Source organism: Pavona decussata, unplaced genomic scaffold, assembly GCF_977016875.1.
Source record: "Pavona decussata unplaced genomic scaffold, jaPavDecu1.1 SCAFFOLD_214, whole genome shotgun sequence".
NCBI classification, from domain to species: Eukaryota; Metazoa; Cnidaria; class Anthozoa; order Scleractinia; family Agariciidae; genus Pavona; species Pavona decussata.
Genome location: NW_028145619.1, coordinates 1,622,192 through 1,643,461, shown reverse-complemented (window position 1 = coordinate 1,643,461; position 21,270 = coordinate 1,622,192). Strand labels below are relative to the sequence as shown.

At 38.7% G+C, this 21,270-nt stretch overlaps 1 protein-coding gene across 2 annotated transcripts; it reads left to right on the top strand.

The window, feature by feature from the left end:
- On the top strand, nucleotides 1-20,644 carry LOC146460171 (uncharacterized). Of its 2 annotated transcripts, XM_085088489.1 has the most exons (30): nucleotides 1-75; nucleotides 813-876; nucleotides 2,249-2,314; nucleotides 3,730-3,911; nucleotides 4,317-4,401; nucleotides 4,649-4,717; nucleotides 5,047-5,234; nucleotides 6,101-6,179; nucleotides 7,112-7,228; nucleotides 7,837-7,950; nucleotides 8,526-8,639; nucleotides 9,095-9,211; nucleotides 9,797-9,910; nucleotides 10,831-10,944; nucleotides 11,256-11,369; nucleotides 11,666-11,779; nucleotides 12,543-12,653; nucleotides 12,814-12,927; nucleotides 13,027-13,140; nucleotides 13,376-13,489; nucleotides 14,102-14,215; nucleotides 14,470-14,583; nucleotides 15,090-15,203; nucleotides 15,514-15,627; nucleotides 16,084-16,197; nucleotides 17,181-17,294; nucleotides 17,880-17,909; nucleotides 19,013-19,163; nucleotides 19,641-19,820; nucleotides 20,536-20,644. In XM_085088489.1, the coding sequence occupies exons 2-29, from the start codon at nucleotides 813-815 to the stop codon at nucleotides 19,789-19,791; spliced, it is 3,120 nt and encodes a 1,039-aa protein (XP_084944615.1). In that variant the 5' UTR covers nucleotides 1-75; the 3' UTR covers nucleotides 19,792-19,820; nucleotides 20,536-20,644. The 2 variants fall into 2 exon arrangements, with proteins under 2 accessions (XP_084944615.1, XP_084944614.1); XM_085088488.1 differs by lacking the exons at nucleotides 1-75; nucleotides 813-876 and having other exon boundaries at nucleotides 2,047-2,314.
- The last annotated feature ends 626 nt before the right edge of the window (nucleotides 20,645-21,270 follow it).

Here is a 21,270-nt window from a genome sequence, read left to right as displayed (position 1 = left end):
GCATAACGTCTCTCCTTCCCTCGGCTAAACTAACAATATAGAAATAATTTGTGAGCATTGGGATCTTTCAAAAAGGTAAGAAATGAATACTTAATTTTGGAATTCGTTGATACATTCGTTTGGTGTATATAAATTATCAATTGAGCAATCTTCGAAAAAAGTTCCATTATAAATTACTGGTGTCTTGAACTAAGAATAAACGACAGGAACTATGGATGCCACTTATCACTGGATATCGGACAACGTTTTTCCTACAAACGAAGCTACGTATGTCGCATTCAAACGGCACTAATTTCCAGAGGTCTGTTGATTTCTTGATTGTGTGAATACTGTTCTTTGTTTTTTTTTTTTCTGATTTTTTTTTCGCTACTTGTCCCCCCAATAAGACGCATCGCTTGGCATATCTATTTTCCAACGTGATATTTTTTTCTTTTATTTCACTCGGGCATAGAAAGTGTGTCGATTAATCTTCCAACAAAAGTAAAGATATTCTTCCCATGTTTTTTTTTTTTTTTTTTTTTTTTTTTTTTTTTTTTTTTTTTTTGTGTGTGTGTGTGGTTGCTTGTGTCTTTTTCATCCTGAAATAAACAGCTATTTCCCATAATGTTCACTGAAACGCTTGCTTGGCATGGCCAGGGACAATATTCCTGTTACCATGTTCAGTAGCTAATGGGAAATGAGACACAGGCGGGGCAACCCATTCCACGCTCTAATCACCGTAAACGTCGATTATTTTCGAGCGTACTCCTTCCCGTTACGGACCAGTACAAAACGTAGAAAATAATCAAACACATTTACTTATATCTTTTAAGATGTTCTTCTTTGTTCTACTCGCGGTGTGGGTAAGCAATGCCGCCTCGGAGACATTTCGAACAGGTGTGTATTTTTCAGTATTATTCCATAATAGTTATTTACAAGAGAGGATCCTCTCTTGTTATTTGCTGACAAGAGAAGTGATTTTCATTGGTTTAAGGGCCTCCTTCATATGAGACCGGTAGGCGGGGCGAATTTTGTCTTCTGTTCATATTGGAAATTTAATCTCGGTTACCGAGGTGAAAAATGTCCCCAAAATACCCGTTTAACCTCGTTCCGACTTGTCAGTGACCTTACAACCCATGCGCAGTTGAAAATGTTTCAATCCCAGACAATCTCGGTATCCGGGCTGGAGTGTTCATATGGGAAACATTTCCGGCTCGGTTACCGAGATCTCGGTCGCAAAAACCAAAATCTCGGTAACCGGGCCAGCCCGCATTCTCATATGAACACACCCAATTTCTTGTAAACAAAAGATTGGCGAGGCGAGATCTCGGAAACTGAGCCAGCCCGGTCGACCGGACTTATATGAAAAGGTCCTAAGTCTGATTGTACTGTGAGGAAGTTCAGAAAGCGAAAAACTCGTTGGTCTGTTTATAACGTTTGCTTTTTCACCTGACAAAAATGTTCAGTTGTATAACAAGGCGTTAGACCGTTCCCTTCAGTTCATATGTTGATTTCTTATGCCATTTACTGTCTTGGGTATATATATGGCTGGCAAGTGATCCTCTCTTTTGATCCCCTTCTGCTGGACAACCTCAAGGAACAATAGCAAAATTGTTTACCACATTATGCCAGCGCGTAATTACCTTAAAGGGGAAGTATCATGGGGTTTTTTACCTCTTTTGTTAAAAATGGTGAAATAAGACCTTCACTTTGCTAAAAATAATTCTAGAACAACGCGAGGAGAGAAATCAACTCAATTCTTGACAGGAACAACTCGTACTCTATTCTAGCGCATTTTGGGGACAAAAATACGAACGCTTAAAAAACATTAGCCTAACATTTTTCAAGTTTCAATCCATTCCGACCTACTCTGTCTCTGACCAGAGGCACTAATTGACAGTTTTATTGCACTGGGTTGATAACTTATAACACAACTACACAATTATTTTTTGTTCCTGTTGTCAGACAAAAAATTTTTGGGTTTTGAAATGACATCAAATTTTCATGATACTTCCCCTTTAATTGATATTCTGTAGTTCAATTTTGGCTTTTTGGGCGGACGTCGTTAAAGACGGTGCCTCCCAATAACGCAACATTTATACGCGGTTTATGTGGGAAAAGCAGACCTTAGCGAGGCTTACTGAAATCCAAAAAGAAATTAACAGTAACCACGAATTTTTCAGAGATGATAATTCTACAACCATTAAAACACATAACAATGTAGGACATTTTTTCAAACCTTGCAAGAATACCTTTGCATTTATTTCAGGTGAATACATTGAGCTGTACACAAAAAGTTTCCACGAGCGACCGGGAGCAGAAATAGAACTAAGAGGTATGATGAAAATATGTGCGTTTGGTATAACGTTGATTTGATGCCCTTAAGCAAAATGACAGCGTTCAGTTTTGGGGTCGTATAGCATAGTGCTTGGGCCAGGATCGGGGAGGGGCTGGCATACTTAGGTGTCACATTACCGCCAGATAACTTATAGAGAGAATAAAAAAATGTCGCAGTATAACGTAGGTAGAAGTTATAAAGTGCGTTCGGGAATGTTTCTTGACGTCCCAAACTTATATTTCTTGCAATCAGCAGCCGCTTTCTTGGGGTCGACATCATAAAATTCTCGATTTTCTAACCTTTGAGCCGCCGGTGACAGATTAAATAGAAGAAAGACCCTCGCAGTTATATATGCAACTTAAGCAGTTGCGAAAAGCTTAAATTTTTTAAGCTTTCTTTTCGTTACTGCTTTTAAAAGTTGCGTATATAACTGCGAGTCTTTCTTCTATTTAGGAAAACTAAGTGTTTAGAAAAATAACAGAATGAATGGCGTATCTCTCGACTTATGGATTTCATAGTCAATACATCATCACATTAAATGTATTTCAACACCTTTGCTGCACAGTCATGAGACAAACGATTAATATTGAGCGATCGGCTTACAGTTTAGTAAAACGGAGGATAGCCTAGCTAAGTTGACTTGTTACTTGAAACTTGAATTCGGTACGGTCACATTACCCCACTCGATCCACCCTGCCCCTACCCGTCTTAAAAGTGTTAAGATATAACCCCAACTAGAAAACCTAACCATGCTCTTATTGAATTTGACTGAAGTCCTAATTAGCCCCCATGTTTCATATCATCTTGCCCTTTTCTTGCTCAAACAAAATCACCCGGGAAATTTCCTTTACTTTAAAACGTAAAATGATATGGGAAGAACGTGTGTAGAAAACGGTTTGCTAATTAACTCGAACTGTCTCATTTTTAGTATGTGAAAGGTAAAGCGAAACGCGACCGTCGCCCAGAATCTTAGGGTGGGTTCGATTGACCCTATTCCTTGAATAGGAATACATAAAATGATGACTAGAAACCCCTCGTAAGAGGCATTTATAGTTACTGAAGTACAAAATCGCTGTTAATTATCATGTGTTAGCAAAAGTTTGCAGAACAGTCTTCTCAAATTTACTACAAAAAAAGAAAAATCTAACTGCTATTCCGCTTATTCTTATTCCGGAATATGGTCAATCGAACGCAACCTTACTGTCTTTCGCCACGTTTACAGTACCATAATCTGAAAGACGCGGCATAATAATTTCTGCGTTGTCGAGCGTTGCGAACGAGTCTTTTGTTTGCGAAAATAATTATTCAAAATTGGATTGTTGCTAACTGTTTTCCAATTAACTAGCCTTTTATTTAGTTGTCTAAGATCAAAGAAACAATCCCTTACCATCCCTTACTTCCTTACCATGCAGGTGCTTACAAGTTCTGCAAGCCATATTACTGTCCTACTTGCATCCGGGTACTGTATTTGAACTTTGGTGAGACCAGCAAGTGTTTGGGCGAAAAACTACCTACCAGGTATTGGAACTGTTGGAGATACAAATTCAGCGCTAAAGCCAAAGTTCCTAACAACAGTGGAGTCTTCAAAATCATGGTAAGTAGATAAAAGTTCGCGATCGGCTGACACGCAAACTTGACCTCAACAGTGATTGTGATTCGGATTGTGTATGGATATTACAGTGGTCATGTTGGATTTCTTTAATTCCGTCGCTTGCAGGAGAGCTCAGATTTTTTAATTCTAAAAACTCCAAATTTCACGCATTCTGCAAAATTGTTGAAACATAAACCATATCAGATGAACAACAACACAACAACAACAACAAGAAAACAATACAATGAGAACAAAAAAGGAGTGTCTATGCAGACCATCGACCTAATCCAAGACTCCGAGTAAAAGTCCGACCCGTTATCGCTAGCCCACAACTTCACTGTGCCCACAAAACGTATTGACATATTTCGTTTGCTTAGTTTTCTTATGACGAAAAATAATTACTTTCAGGCCTACAGTCTACTGGATTATAAGTGCGGGACTGCTCCTGGCGTCAACGCAAAAGGAGTTGAAGTTGGAACAATACATGTTGGAAGTAAGTAGCATTCAATCAGTTCTTGACTATGTAATTATTCAGCCTGGGACAAATTAGAGACGTAGTAGAAGTAGTGGTAGTAGTAGTAGCAGCAGCAGCAGCAGCAGCAGCAGTAGTAAGGAGTCTCGTTATTGCAACTTATCGTTCTGTGAGTTCTCTCCTGTCATAGGTTTCTTCGTGTTGTTTTTTCTCCTCTGGCGAAGTTTATAAATAAATAAAAAGATAAAATAAATGATATATTTTTCAGATCCACTATTCTGGATTGAGGGACAGAACACCTTTAGCACTCTCCAAGGAGGAACAATCTCAGTGAAAGGTAAACTATTTTTTTTTTCTCAATAACAAACGGACGAACGCTTTAGAAAATGCTGCATCTGATATGAGGAAACTGATGACTAACTAATAATTTTTCTCGGGACTTTTTCGTTTGAATGGTCACATTTCAAGTTTTGACACCGACCTGTAATACACACCTTGTACACTGTTATAATTTTCTGAACAAAATATTTATTCAGAACCAGTAGACTTTGTTTGAACGGTTATATTCAGGATTTAAAAGCCTCAAGGGGATCATAGCCACTCGCATAAAAGCCTACATAATGCGAATGACGACTTTACTCCAACTAACTTCTTTAAATCCAACAGGCTGTTACAAATATTGCAAAGAGAATATCTACTGCCCGAGATGTATTCGTCAAGTGTATTTCAGTGCCAAAGGTGGAGCCACCGAGTGCGCGGCTAACCTAGACCCGCCTCGCAGTCTTGATTGCCGGGCACACTGTACAACCAGAAAGGTCAAGGTTCCAAATGCCCCTGGAAAATATAGTGTCAGGGTGAGTTATTCCATGACATGTAACCATATTTGAAGTCATGATAAAAAAATAATTATCCTGTTTCTTATATGTTTATTGTGTCATATAAATTATTTCTTAAATCAATTTGATGCCTATTGCTCAGTATATCGATAGTTACAATCCAAAGGGAATGTATTTCAGGTGTTTCATACTGGAATAGCTTATGAAAGCTATATCCTTTGGTTTAAAATAAATGTTTTGAGGAGTAACCTTGGGCTGCGATATTCTTTCAGAATCTCAAAGAAGTCTTACATCTCATTTATCTATATTAGCTTATATTAATATGTTTAATGATCATTCACGAAAGGAAGCCGTGTACATTAGCCCATTGTCAACGAAGTATATGAGTAATAATGTGTGGAATAATTAGTAAATGACTGGATCATTGGATATTGCAATTCCACAGTTTAATTGACTTTAGTTAGCGGGTCATTGGATATCAGCCTTTATTCCATGATCAAGGCCATTAAAACGTCTTCCACTCGTTCTGAATGGAATCAGAAAGGTCGAGGAATACTTCTATATATAAAACAGTTATTTCACTGGCCCTTTTTAGATGTGGAATTCATTTTGGTCAACCCAGAATTCCACGCCTCGTTGTCTGTCTATCATCTCATATCTGACATAACGTTTAATTGTATGGTACTTATAAAGAACTACATTTTTCTTATGTTATCCCACTATTACCTCTGGTAGCCACCACCTTTCCTGGGGTCTTTTTAAAACCATATTGAGAGGCGCCAGTACGAGAAGTTCAACACGTCAATGTAAAAAACACACCATTTCATGATCACTAACGGTTTTTATTACATAAAGCGTAGTATAATAATTATCTTTTCCCTCAGATATACGAGCTTTTGGAATACAAATGTCGTGCAAATGACTTTACCGGTGGGACTCGCGTTGGAACAGTTGATGTGAAAGGTGAGCTGAGTATACAATACAATAACTGTTGGACACTAATGACACAGATGGTGGATCAGAGAATTAACTCTGCAATGTATATCAATTCTAACTAGACCACGCTTTTTGTTGTTGTTGTTGTTGTTTTGTTTTGTTTTTTCCTTTTTTTCTGGGGCCGGGAGAGGGTCATTCCATTCCCTCCGTAACTTCGCAAGTATAAAAAGTGAGTATGAGACTTGGAGGAGAGATAGTCTAAAGATGTTTCTTTTGAGGCCAGCAGCGGGAAATAATTACGTAATATGACGCGTAAATAGCGTCACGATTTCACGATGGCGTCCTTTTTGGATTTCTTTTCTGTTTTATTAATATTAGACCTTGATAGAAAACGGAAAATTGCCGGGTATTTGTTCTACATAATGGTAGATGAAGGGAATTTGCGTGCCTTGTGTTGTAGCATTTGGTTGCTTCCTTACGAATATCTTTTCAAATTTTCGAGGGAGAACTGACTTCGTTGTACAAATATGAAGAAAGCCGAACTTAGCAACTGCTCTTGGTATCCCAAAAGAAAATTGGGGGTAACCGTGCCTTTTTTTTTTTTTTTTAGAGATAATGAAGCTTCAATTTAGGAAAAACTGCCATACATTGCTTTATATTTTGGCGCTTTTTAGAAATATTGATGCTTAATCTGATTATTTCTGAAAAATGCGCAGTTAGCCCCAATTTTCTTTTTGGATTCCAATATCCCTGGCTAAGATTTGCTTTTCCCGCATAGTCATAGTAGGCACCGTCCTTAAGCAAGTTAAGTTTCTTAAAAATAGGTTCTGTATGAGCATCATACAGAACCCCGTGACAAATAGGATTTCACCTTGATGATCAGGATGTCAATGCTCATGGGCAACAGTAACCGCCCATTCATTTTCCCATTTCATAGCCACTTCTCTTGTTTCTTTCAGACATTAACGAGTGTACCTCAGGAAAACCATGCAAGAATGGTGGAAAGTGTGTCAATACAATTGGTTCTTACAAGTGCACATGCCCCAAAGAATTTACGGGCAAACATTGTGAGACTGGTAAGTGACCATTTTAATTGCACATCTATGAATCGGTTTATGGCTGGCTTTTTTAGCATCTTTTGATTATATATACAAGGAGGTCGGGGATCCGTCTCTGGTGTTTCATCGATCATGATCTGTGGATATAGCTTTACCTCGTTATTAGGCGCTCTTAAGCGTGCAGACTAATGTTTAGGGCGCTTTCAAACGATCGTATTCTAAATAGAATAGCCTTCATATCAGTCTTGTTGAAAGCATAATTAATTGAGAGTTAAGAGGGGGTGCTAAGTTGTTATGCGATTAGCTTGAAACACTATAAGTGGAATTTGCAGAATTCGTTCTGAATAAAAATTGTTGCTACTCGCTTCCCAGTACAACGTTATACAGCGTGAAAGACCACGATATACATCCAGTTAATGTATTTCACCTCACACGAATCAATTAATAGAACACGCTGCTAAAATTGTCTAAAGTGGTGAATAAATTCTTTAAGCCTCTTTAATTTACTTTAGATCACTTCCCTAAGATTCTTGTCGTTTCGTTCCATTTATTTTGGTCCCGTTTCTTTTCATTGCATTCACAATGATGTTTGATTTAACTGCATATGTGATGGCTGTATTTCACAGATGTAAATGAATGCTTGACCAAACCATGTAAGAACGGAGGAACCTGTAAGAATACGTTTGGTGGATACACCTGCAGTTGTTTGGCCGGGTGGACTGGAAACAACTGTGAACGAGGTTTGTAAGATAAGCGATACACTATGAGCAGAAACAGACAAACTGGCAGAATTCATAAACACATCTATCCAAATGAAAGTTTTTTGGGTTTATTTTTAGACAGATTTCTGCGGCATTCACTTGAGTCGTGTGGCCACGACTTGACCATTTCTCCAGATGGAGAAGGGGGTCGGACATAGAATTAAAAAAATTCATCCACTTATCTTTTGCCTTAAACATTCATTAATTCTTTCGCTTCAAACCATTTTGAGTTCATGTCTGACCAAGGGTAACGATGGTCTCCTGGAATTTGGCAGATAATTATTCTGCAATTTCATTAACGTTGTATCCAGTTTGAGACCTCAGAGAGCCTGATGAAGTTAAGGTTCGAGTTGGTCTTAACGACGTTGTTCTGATCATCATCCGTCTCAGATAACATTATTATTGTAATTTTTAAGATATCCTGAGCAAAATCTTACTTGGAGATCCAATGTCTTAATTCCAAGGCCGATTTGTTTGTAAACGTTTCTTACCTCAAGTTGGTCTAAATAGACTAGACAAGTACCCTCTTGCTGATTAGTCTTATTGTAATGCAGATGTCGATGAGTGTGTGAAGAATCCGTGCAAGAACGGAGGCAAATGCAACAACAACGACGGCGGATACAGCTGTGCGTGCGCCAAAGGATGGAGTGGGAAGATCTGTGACAAAGGTAAGCAAAAATAAATTTGATGACATCGTTGTAGAAGAGTCATTGCACTATGAAACGAAATTGAAAAAACTTTCGCCGAAAAAAACATTTTTTTTCCATTGAACATGAAAATGGCAAAAATTGAGCTGTCAACTGACGAAGTAATTAGGTTCGCTGTTTCGGTCAGTCGACAAATAAATATGAAATTATAACAATACAATTAATTGCAATCTGTCTATAATGTATTTACCCTTTCTAGAACGGAACGGGCATTTTTCGGCTTCTGTTGCTAAGGGGGAAGGGGGAGGGGGTATAACTCCGAGCATATTAGGGCCACTATGAAGATGACACAACGGGAGGTGATGACGTCATATAACGTCAAAACCAGAATCCCCTCGGTCTGGAAGTCACCTGATATAACTCATGGACTCACAAAGTTTACATATATTTTCGAATCCAATATCACTTTTCCGTAGATATAAACGAGTGTGCGGAAACAGCAGCTCTGTGCAATGCCGGGAAATGCGTCAATTTACTTGGAACATACCGGTGTGACTGCCCCAAAGGATACATGGGCAAACACTGCGAAATCGGTAAGCTGCTTATTTTTATTTTTTCCATTTATTTTGTTATATACTTTTTCAAAATGAGGGGACGACATTAGGTAACGGAAAATAAATGTATTTCACTATAGGCTCTCAATTAGTATCCTTCCAGTAGTCAGAAACTTAAATCTCATGCCAATGCAGCAGATCAAACCTATCCCTTTACGCACGCCGGATATAGGGAATTTTGAGAGAATGGGAATCGGAGGTTGCCATGAAGCGGATTTTTTGTTTTTGTTTTTGCTTTTGTTTTTCAATCAAAAGGTCTGTTATGAGGGTGTGGTGGATGTGGCTGGTGAGTTGCTGTTGGAAGTGTCAAGCGATCGGTGTTTTACCTATCCCCAGCCTGACGTACAAGTGCTTACTAGAAAACTGTTAAGGGGGCTAAATAAAATAAACGCCAGCTAGGAGGTACTGGTGTGAGATGACCAAGCATCCTTTTCCACTTGCAACAATTCTCGTTTCGCTTCACGCTATCAAAATGGGATCTATGCGCTTGCTTTTAACAGGCATCCGGGTTATTATTAGCAGAACGATTTGACACGGAATTTCCTTCCTTTTTGTTGGGATTAGATGTAGATGAATGCTTCAACAGTCCATGTAAAAACGGAGGAACGTGTAACAACAAACCAGGTGGATACAGCTGCAGCTGTGCTGTTGGGTGGACTGGAAAAAATTGCGACGAAGGTGAGAGCGAGAAAAATAGAACAGTGTCTAGTCTTTCTATGAGACAAATATCTTCAACCATAAATAATAATAATAATAATAACAATAATATTTTTTATTTGTAATAATAATAACAAAAATGATTTTATTTACAATTCATCAAATATTTACAGAGCAAAAGTGATACAATTACAAAAGCATTTCTTAATTAAAAAAAAAGATAATCACAGATTTCGAGGGCATTCTTTTACTTTCTTTGTCATTTCCAGAAGTGTCTCTAAATGCCGACCTATTAAAACAACTAACATTTATTCCCCCTCACTCCAATCTGGTTCTATCCTTTCTAAAGGAAAAAAAACCGCAACAACAATTACATTTAAGAAAATCATGTGAACTAACGGAAACTAAGTAAATCTCTGATTATGTGCTTTTTTAACTTGTTTGCAAAAGATGTTCCTAATTTATTGCTTGATGTTTAAGACCAATTGTTATGACAAAAACGCAAAGTTTGACAGTTTAACGCAAAAAAAGACAATTCTCAAGGATTCCTGTACTATATACTACGCTGTACGGCTGGAGTGTACAGCTCCGTGTCGCGCTCAACGATTTTATTGAGAAATTAATTCCAAATTCTTACTAGGCCGGAAAGCACTACTCAGTAGCTTTCATTTAACTGAATCCCGGGATTTTATGATTTTTCAAACTCTTATCAACGTTAACTTTAGATTTCCATCAGCCAAGTCTTGGCAGCCGATTAGAACTTAGAGGAAAACTACCGGTACTTCTCAATCTGGCCTAAAACCAGGGCTGTTGGAACTCCGGAGGTTGAGTTCCTTCAAAGAAACTTTTTTGTTCATTTTCTCTTTCTTTCTTATTATAAATTCGTTCCCATTATATCTTTAAGAAATTTGTTTCCACATATAACAACTTCGCTTTCACAGATGTGAATGAGTGCAGCAAAAGTCCGTGTCAGAATGGAGGAAAATGCATAAATAAGTATGGCAGATACCTCTGCGTTTGTTCTACTGGCTGGACTGGAAAGAACTGTGAAACTGGTTAGTTTGAAGTATTCTTAATAACCGATTTAAAAACAGGAGAACCCTGTGGGTCAACGAAATTGACGCCGCTTATGATTTAAGGCAATAGTGGGTAGCAACTTCCTACTCGTCCTATACCTATAATCACATTATATTGATTCTCATTGTGACCTCTGGAAATTAAAATATGTGTACATATGTTAAGGATCTTCACAGCTGATTGAGTTGAATGTAGTGAATATTTATCTAAAATCGTTCATGTGCTAATTAAAAATTCCCTTATCAGTTAAACAAACGTTAAGCTTGTCCCTTTCTTTGTCTGTATTCAGATATTGATGAGTGCGGAAACGTGCCTTGCTTGAATGGAGGCACATGCGTCAATAACGATGGAGGATATAAGTGTAACTGCGCTGAAGGATGGACTGGGAAACACTGTGAATTTGGTAAGATTGCCACAATGCCTAGACTTGAAATCTGTATCAAATGAACCTTAACAGTGCTGTTTTCATAGTCAGCTTGTACTGTAAGTTTAAGCAAATGAAAATACCGAGGACGTTTCAGAAAAGAAATTGTAATCTTACTACTCGGTGCACGGGACATGATAAGCACTTGCAAAAGTAATGAAAATACAAGAGCTACGAAAATAATCCTTCTCGTAGAAGAACTGATATTGTGTAGGCTCTTGGATAATGCCAGCCCAAATAATATTAAATTAAGTATTTCTTATTGTTTTCAAAAGATGTAAACGAATGCCAAGCCAACCCTTGTAAGAATGGAGGAATATGCACTAACAAGGTTGGTGGATACAGCTGCACATGCGTAGGAGGGTGGTCTGGCAAGAAGTGTGACCAAGGTCAGTTGCGTTTTCAACTAACAACTCCGAGTAGCAGAGTGGACAGCTTGTCTTGGGGAACGGAAAACTCTAACCTTTGTGGATGGAAATTGTTAGAACATGAAGGCAATCATATGGGGAAAACTATTTTTCCATGATTCGGAATATGGGCTATTGCCTCCAGTTCTCCAAATGAGAGTTTGGGCTTAAGGCTGATAGTCCGCTCCAGTATATAAAAATATGTTCAGTTAACCACAAACTAGCAGCACCCACAAACAGCTAATCACTTTCCTTATGCTGTGTCCTGCCCCAGGAAATTTTTTTCCATGATCAGTCTACACCTCCGCCCCCCCAGGTTTCGATTGTCCAAAAGGGGATTTAAAGCCAATCCCGGATTGATATCTTCAAAAGCACCCCAATAACTGAGGTGAAATGAAATGAAGTAAAATGTAAGATTAATTTTCGAGTGCTGTTAATTGGTCACTTTGTTTTAAGGGATGGTGAATGGTTATCTTAAGAGTTTTCGTGACAGCAAGACTAGCATTCTCTACTTCTTCTTTTATTTGGAGAGAAAGAGGGAGACCATTCGCCTTCCCTCTTTATCTGTTGTGAATCTTGTGATGGGCCTTGCCCCATCCCCCCCCCCCCCCCTTCCCCCCAATATTGATTTTGGGCACCCTCTTGAGTTAATAGGAATCCCCAATGCACTCTCCGTTTGTTAAGAAATTGAGTTAATCTATACATTTTGTTATTAATGCAAGAGTAAAAAACACTTGTATTACAGATGTCAATGAATGTGCTAACAGCCCCTGCAAAAATGGTGACTGTGTCAATAAAGACGGGGGGTACATGTGCCAATGCGACGACGGTTGGACTGGAAAACAGTGTGAACAAGGTGTGTTGAACTTACAGCGCTAACCAATTCCATGGACGCCGAGTCTATTTCATTTGTGCGGACAAATGTAGCTGGATGCATAGCTAATGGAAGAACTCTCAGCCACGTTTACCTTTCTGCCACGTATGTTCTTAGTTGAAATTTTTTTCTTATTTTTCAGACATAAACGAATGCAAATCAAACCCATGTCAGAATGGAGGCACCTGTGAAAACATCGATGGATCGTACACCTGCAAGTGTGGCACTGGATATGCTGGAAAACTCTGTGAAAAAGGTCGTCAATCCAATAGTCCAAGCCATTTATTTAATGTGATGTTGTATTGTCTATAATAAAGTGTGAACTCTACTGTGTCTAATTTCCTTTGTTCTGCAGATGTGGATGAATGTGTTAACAGCCCCTGCAAAAATGGTGCGACCTGTGTGAATAATGATGGAGGATACACGTGCCAATGCGACGCCGGTTGGACTGGAAAACAGTGTGAACAGGGTACGTCGAACTACCAGTGCTACAAAATTAATTACCTTGATGGAAAGATCACCGTTATCAAAATCAAATCGATACAAGCGATATCAGTTTATAAAAGTATTTCTCTGTTGCATTTGTGCGGAGTGAAGCACTGGACTTTCCACAGCTTGAAGTAAATTTAATGGAAAACAACTCTCAACCAAAATTTACGCTCCTGATTCTTGGAAATTTTAGTCAACCTTTCCTTATGTTCCAGACATAGATGAATGCCAAACGAACCCTTGTCAGAATGGAGGCACCTGCGAAAACAATGATGGATCGTACACGTGCAAGTGTGATGTTGGATATGGGGGAAAACACTGTGAACAAGGTTTGTGCGTGATGTAAAAATGGGAATAATAATATACCAACAGATGTAGAGCAAGGGGAGCAAGAAACGGACTGTGAGATGGACGGAGCAAAATGAGGAAACGTCTAGAAACAGGGCTAAACTGCTCAGTTTGCCTAGCAACGATTTAATAATTGCAAAACGAGACGAACAAGAGGAACAGCAGAAATAAACAGAAAGTAAACTAAGAGGAAAGGGCCACAAAGGGTAAAAGAAACACGAAGTGTCGATCCTACACCTCGGCCATGTTCACATACCAACGCTTTAACGACGCTCTAGGTGACAGTTGCAAATGTCAAATCCTCCTCCACCTCCTCCCCCCTCCCCCAACCCCCCCCCCCCCCAAAAAAAAAACCCTTACCACTACCTGGCATTAATATTCATTCCAAACTCCAATTCTATGAGAAAACTAATCAAAGGTGATAATCAATTGTCATTGCAAATGTTAACATTCGGGGGATTCGTACCTTCTAATGGCTTTAGATATGTCATATTAACACCACCCGTTGGAATATCTAAGTTTTATAATTTCGAAGGTTAGCGAAGTGGTCGATATTCTTTTAACGAACATGTCCGTATGCATTGCTTTCCCAGAGCTCGACCATTGCAAACAAAACCCGTGCCAGAACGATGGAACGTGCATTAACGATCATGGGGGGTATTCTTGCAGTTGCTTACCACAGTGGACTGGAAAAGACTGCGATGAAGGTAAGGGGAAATGAGACCTTCTCACATAAATCTAGAACTTGTTTCAGACCAAAACATGTCTTAACGTAACCATACCAAGAGACAATATATTGCCATGAAGTGACACGTACCGTTATGACTTGACGTGGGGATATTACTACCAAACCCCTTCACCACTCATTTAAACTCTCTCGGTAGCATTATTGAACAATCTGCAGTCATTTAAATACGTAAATACGATATGTACAGGTTATGTTATCGTTTTCTGTAATCAGATGTGGATGAATGTGTAAATAACCCTTGTCAGAATGGGGCCAGTTGTGTCAACTCGGATGGTGGATACAGTTGTCAGTGTGCGGCTGGATGGACCGGGGATGAATGCAATCAAGGTGTGTTTTTTTGTAGCTCGGTCAAACCTATGTCAGGCTCTACAATTTTAATCAATAAATCGACTGAAACCATATTTGGTGGACTCGCATCTGATGAAAGACGGATGCCCAAACTTTATGTCCAACTGAGCTTGAAATTAAATTTAAAGAACTAACAAACGAGAAATATACACACAGAAAAATGGGTGATTTAAGGCATGACCCATGATTGAAAAGGTAATAATTTTGTAGACACATGTTATTGTGTTGCGATCAAAGGAAGGAAATTTCAAATCATTTATTTCCTTCCCGACACAACGAAAACAATTCAGAAAGAATCCTGTATCTTTCACTAGTGATACTCAATGGGTCAAATTCACTGTTAGAAAGTGAAATATGTTGAATGATAAAATATCTGAATTGAGCAAAACTTCAAGTTACATTAATCGTCATCTTTGGAGAGCGATCTTTCGGTTTGTCGAGATTCGAATTTCTGACGTACTCAACTGTTGCGTTCTTTTCCCAAGATGTGGATGAATGCAAAAATAACCCTTGTTTGAACGATGGAATCTGTACCAACACTGAGGGAGATTTTACATGCCAGTGCTCTGCACAATGGACTGGAAAGACTTGCGACAAAGGTAAAACCTCGCTTTTATGTATGTACAGCTGCATCATACCAAAGAACTTGACAAATTATGACGAAAGTAAAAGAATTTTTTCACGTTGGCAAACTTTTGCAGCTATTGCTTTGTCTCTAAATTTCTGGAAGAGGCCTTGAGTCATACCAAAGTAAACAAGACAGCTACACCATCATTCCTAGCGTGTAAGGTTCCACACTACTTTCCTCACTTCCAAGTACTTTGACACGTACTTTGAGACTGACTGCTCAACATGTAACAAAGTGACAAAATGCCTTCTAAAAAAAGCATGGTCTCTTTTTATTTCCAGACGTGGACGAATGTGAACTTTTCCCATGTCAAAATGGAGGCACCTGTCGTAACACACCCGGCGGCTACGTGTGCGAGTGCATGCCGGGCTGGGAAGGAAAGGACTGTGAACTTGGTAAGCTCAGTTATCTGATAAAACTGATCAAATATGATTTCTTTTTTACAATAGAAGGCCTTGAACAAATATAAAAGCAGTACACATGAAGGAACCTTACGCCATAAATTCAAAGCTTGCAAATCGTGTTAGCAAGTTTGTTTGGACCTCACGTCACAACACTGAATAACAATAACTGGTTGGCCAACGTTCAATTTTGAAACTCTGATGAGGAGATCTTCAGCTGCCACTTTACCCCGTTTAATAAAATTTAAATAACTTTTTAAGATAGGAACTGGACTTGTATTTGATATGAGCATGATTGTCAAACATTTACAATTCGCAATTACGTTGTAAGATTTGTCGCGTAAAAGCTTTATCTGACGGAAGTTTGCAAGTTTAAGGTTGCTAAAGAATGCTTTAGGCACCCTAAAACATTCTATTTCAATGTTGAAGCTTCCTCTTCATACTTTTTAGATATCGATGAATGCGCCAGTCATTATTGTCAAAATGGGGCTACCTGTGTGAATGACATGGCCGGATACAGATGCATGTGCCCTGCTGGATGGGAAGGCATCTACTGTTCAGACGGTAACTTCATTTTATCTACAGAATAACTTTTATGCACCATAAAAGTCCTACTGTGAAGATTGATGTTAAATTTTCTAAGAAATCTCGGGAGCTGATTTTTGACAAGAAAATAACACATTTTGTAGTCCCGTACATGTAGCTCGCAACTCAATGTGTCACAATCGTGTAACTGATAAGCAGTAAAAGGCAGCCCATTACACCACTTTCACTTTCCATTATGGTTTCTTTGCTCTACTTTAAAACATTTTAAGAAGGTTTTGGGAGCTCTTGAGATCGGCTCCAACCTAAAAGAGCAAAGTCTCCGTGTCAACACTGATACATTGGCCACTATGCTCCAAATTTGTTGCAAGATACGTACATTTAAGGAAACCCCACATAGTCTCTCTCCATTTAATCGGTTGATAAATCATTTACGGCAGTGTTTTCTACATGGTCCGAATATGAACGCTTTGTATTATTTTTCGCGTCACGCTGATGAGACCGAGTCGTACTCAGCATCGAACATCGATAAAAAATATATTCTAGTGATTTCTAATTATACTTAAAGAGTGCGATTCGGAGTAAAGTCAAACCCTGTTTTTACGGACATCGTTGGGTCCAGAAAAAGTGTCCGTATTACAGAGTGTCCTTGTTAAGTGGGTTAATTCTTAATTTTAAGGAAAATGTATGGAGCGGGACCCTTTCCGTAATAACGAGTGTCCGTAGTAAGCGGGTGTCCGTAAAGCGGGGTTTCACTGTATTTCAAAATATCACTTATCGTATACCGTATACGTCGCTTACGTATACGTGAAAGTATGATGATCTAGGGACTAAGTAGACTAGTGAGTAAGTAGGCTAAGAATTTCTTAGACTGCATAAGTTACAATTTTTACGAAATATCTGCGCGCAGTAAGAAAAATCAGCATGGAAAGCAAAATATAGCTATAATTATATTCTTTGCCTTTTTAATGCAATGATGGACTTTTGTTAATTTTGTTCACTAGATATTGACGAATGTCAAAACAATCCTTGTCAGAATCAAGGAACTTGTTATAACGAGCCAGGTTCGTACAGATGTGAATGCCAACCAGGAACCGCTGGCCAGCATTGTGACGAAGGTAACCATAGCAACAAAAAGATAGTATAGTCTCGTACAAAGTGACTATAGGAATTTTTAAAGTAATCCGTAAAGTTTTCTCATTTTTAAAGTTTTCATAAACCAACATAACTTACCCTAAATGACATTTTGAAGGCTCAGATAGCCTACGTTTTACCACCAATATACACTGTAAAATACCTCGAACAGTACGTAAACAGTAAAGTACAAGGAATGATAACTGCAGCGCCACTCGGCCGTAATGTGTTATCTTGCACAGCGCGTACAAGCTCGGAACCGCTAAATTGGACGTTCAATCGTTGCTGACTTGCCTTCTTTAATACCACGAAACCGGAAGGTATTCAATCGTAATGTAAAGTTTTTCATAAGCCTTGAACTGAAAAGTTTTACTAAATTTAGTGTAAGACATGTTTCAGAGTGCATGCTGTTAACCCCGATTGAAATTTCAATAACAACTATTTGGATATTCTCCTGCGCAGACGCTTTTTGGGTTCGTCGATGACCTGCGTGACGAGCCCAAAGAGCTTCTGCTTATTATTGTTTCGATGAACCCTTTGTAATTTTTGAAATTGTTATTTGTTTGCAGTCCAGTCAATGCCAACGCTCCCTGCCATAAGTAAGTGTTGCTTTTTTCTTTGTTTTGTTTATTTATTTATTTATTTATTCATTTATTTATTTATTTATTTATTTATTTATTTATCATTGCGAGTAATTGAAACTATGGAGACAAAGAGAGTGTACTACCCCCACCCCTCATACACGCCCTATCGTATAATCATTGATTATTAACAACAACATCGGCTTTGCAGGTTGTTGTTGATCTTACTTTCTTAACACAAATCATCTATGGAGAAATAAATTTTGCCAAACATGCTCTCTACTTTTTTTCATGTTTTCAGTTGTTTTACTCTCTTAGTAATATATGCGAAGTGCCATTATAAACCACGTCATATTCTCAACAGAATCGATCCTTTGCGTTTTATGAAGTAGAGACTGCACGCCAGCGTGAATATGACCAATTCTGAAAGAGACTAGAGTACGGTCACATGTTTAAATTCTATTTCTGTAACGACAGATACAGCGGTTTTCAATACGCTCTATGATTGGTTAATAAAACTCGCATCACTTTCTCAACCAATGAGAAGCAGAACCAAAACCAAACATCACTTTTTCGCTTGCAATTTCCAGTGCTCTGCGCTGGTTACATATATTGCTGTTGTTGTTGTTGTTGTTGTTGTTGTTGTTGTTGTTGTTGTTGTTGTTGTTGTTGTTTTAATTCTGCTGTGAATGGTCGTACTTATTGCTTTAGTTTTGCTTTTATGACACTCAATTAAAAAGCGCACTATGAAAATGGCGATTCTACAGAGGACAGTTTTCAGTTTTTGGTCGTTGTGGATGTTCTGAACACCGAAATTGAGGTCCACACTCAAATACTGGTTTTATGTTTGAGTAGTCCTGACCTTTGAGTTTGTGTGGAAAAGTTTACATTGTCACCCTTCATTAAAACCTATTGACAGCACTATTCAATCTTATTATACTGTTCAAGGCCAAATGACTATTTACCTCTGGATCTGTGGATGGAATTCAAAGTGCAGTCATTCAAATGAAAGACGTTGAGCAGTTCTCTTCTGTTAAAATGGTGATACAAAATTATGACGCTACTCAATTAAAACTCCTAAAATGCGTCCCTCGCACGCTTTTTCTCGTATTTGTTTTCAGGAGGAGATTACGAGCCCGTGGGTTGTTTCCATGATAGCGGTGTGGCGCCTCGTCCGTTACCAGAACTTCTAGGAAACTTCCGCGCGAACATTGACTGGAAAAATGTCGAGCTTACAGTCGACAAGTGTGCTTTGCTGGCAAAAAAGAAGGGGTAACACAAAGTTATCTTGAATTTTATACGCATTAATTTCTAAGGAAAGCAAGTCGTAATGCCTCATCTCAGATCTACTTCATGGCTGCCACCAAAACCAAGCCCCAGTTATTCCGGGATCAAGTGGACAACTTTATCCAATAGACAACTATCTATGGGTTAAAATTCCTAAAGATGACGATTTATTTATTTGATAAAGTTATTCGCTTTTCGAATCATAAGTAAGCTCGATCTCAGATGACCTGACATTGCGCATGTTGAGCCAAAGGCATTTTTGAAATGCAGGACATGTCATGGATAAACCTAATAAAACTTATCAGTTCCCAACAAAAGTCCATTAAGCATCGGACTGATGTTTAACAGGTTATGGGTTCGTTTCTCTTTGGGGGTCAGAGTTCCTCTAACTCCTAAGTTCAAAGCATAAGGAACATGGCATCTTTCTCACCATTGTCCCTTTGTATTTTCCTTTAATTTTAGGTACAGGTACTTTGCTGTCCAGTACTATGCTGAATGTTGGTCTGGTCCAAATGAAAAAATAAAGTACGCCAGAGACGGCAAAGCTAAGAACTGTTTCAATGGAGTAGTGGGAGTTTCTCACTCCAATTATGTCTATCAGTTCGTGCAGTGAATCGGGCTTCCGTTTGAAGAACAATTCAGGTAAGGGCTAAATGGATGGAATAAGGGAGGATTGAATGAAGTGATGATTGCGATCTTTTGAGCTCTGGTGCAACAAAAGTACTTGCAAATAAAAAGATAAAGCAATAAATTCTACGTCTAAATCTACAGTTGGGGTTATCAGAGCTCTTGCTTGCTAAGACAATTTCACATTCATTTATACATTCATTTATATCTATAGAACGAGGAATATGAATCGTTGGGGAGATCGTGTGATTTTTCACGCAAAGGTCGCCAAGCTACGGGGCTCGAGGGTACTTAATATTTTCAATGAAGCCATTAAGAAAATTAGTCATAATGCGAATCCGAAAAACGTGGATGCGTAACTTAAATGCGTAATTTAAAATGAAATGTAAAGAAATAAAGATAACATAGTTGGCTATTTGCAAAAACTGAGTAGTCAAGTGGATCCGATAATGTCCGGGTTTTTTTATTCAGTGTTATTTTCTGACATTTTAGTCATTGGATTGCTAGCTACGAAATTAACTGGTTACATTTTGATCCACTTTCTGCCAATTTGTACGTTTTTACGATCTTAAAATCTCATGATGGCTTTCTTAAATTTAACATCCCAAAAATGGACGCAACAAGTCTACGTTACGTAGTTCACGGAAGTAATAAAAAGTCCCATTTTCCTACTTACCATTATTGTATCCTTAACTTATATCTATTTCTTTTCTTTTGTATCATTTTACAGGCCCGTTGTGTGAAAACAAACACAGAAGAAACTTTGATGAATAAAGCTTCAGACTGGAAAACTTTTTAAAGTTTCAGCTAACTGTTAAAATTATACAATTGCAATGACCAACCGCAAAAGCTAAAATAAAGTTAACTGGAACGACAACTACGCCATCTTGTTTTCTTTGTTTGGTCGATCCCCTTTATCATTAAGGAACATGCCTCCTCGTGTTATGAAACCCTGTCCCTTCCATGATTGGATAAACTCCCTGCGTATGTTCTAACAACTATATCCACCCACATACAATGAGGCTGCATGAGCCACGCAGCCGCGTGAGCCACGCAGTCGTATGAACTACGCAGTTTCATATGATGCACCCGCGTGGAATGTACAGCCACATATCCTGAAGCACCATGAGCCACGCAGCCCCATATCATGCAAACACATAAGCTGCGCAGCCGAATAAACTACAAAGCCACATATAATGCAGCCGCATAAACTATACAACCAATTATCATACAGCTACATGACCTACACAGGGGCAAAACCTAAACAGCCATATATCCTGCAGCCGCATGATATACGCAGCCAAATATCATGAAGCTGGATAAGCCACATAGCCTGTGAACAGGCTCCCCATGTGGGGAATAGGGTGAAGACAAAAATCGAGTTCGGAGAGGGTGGGGGGGGGGGGGTGAAGAAAGGAAGGGAGCCTGTGGACATTCTTTTGATGCCGCCGTTCCGCCCCCTTCA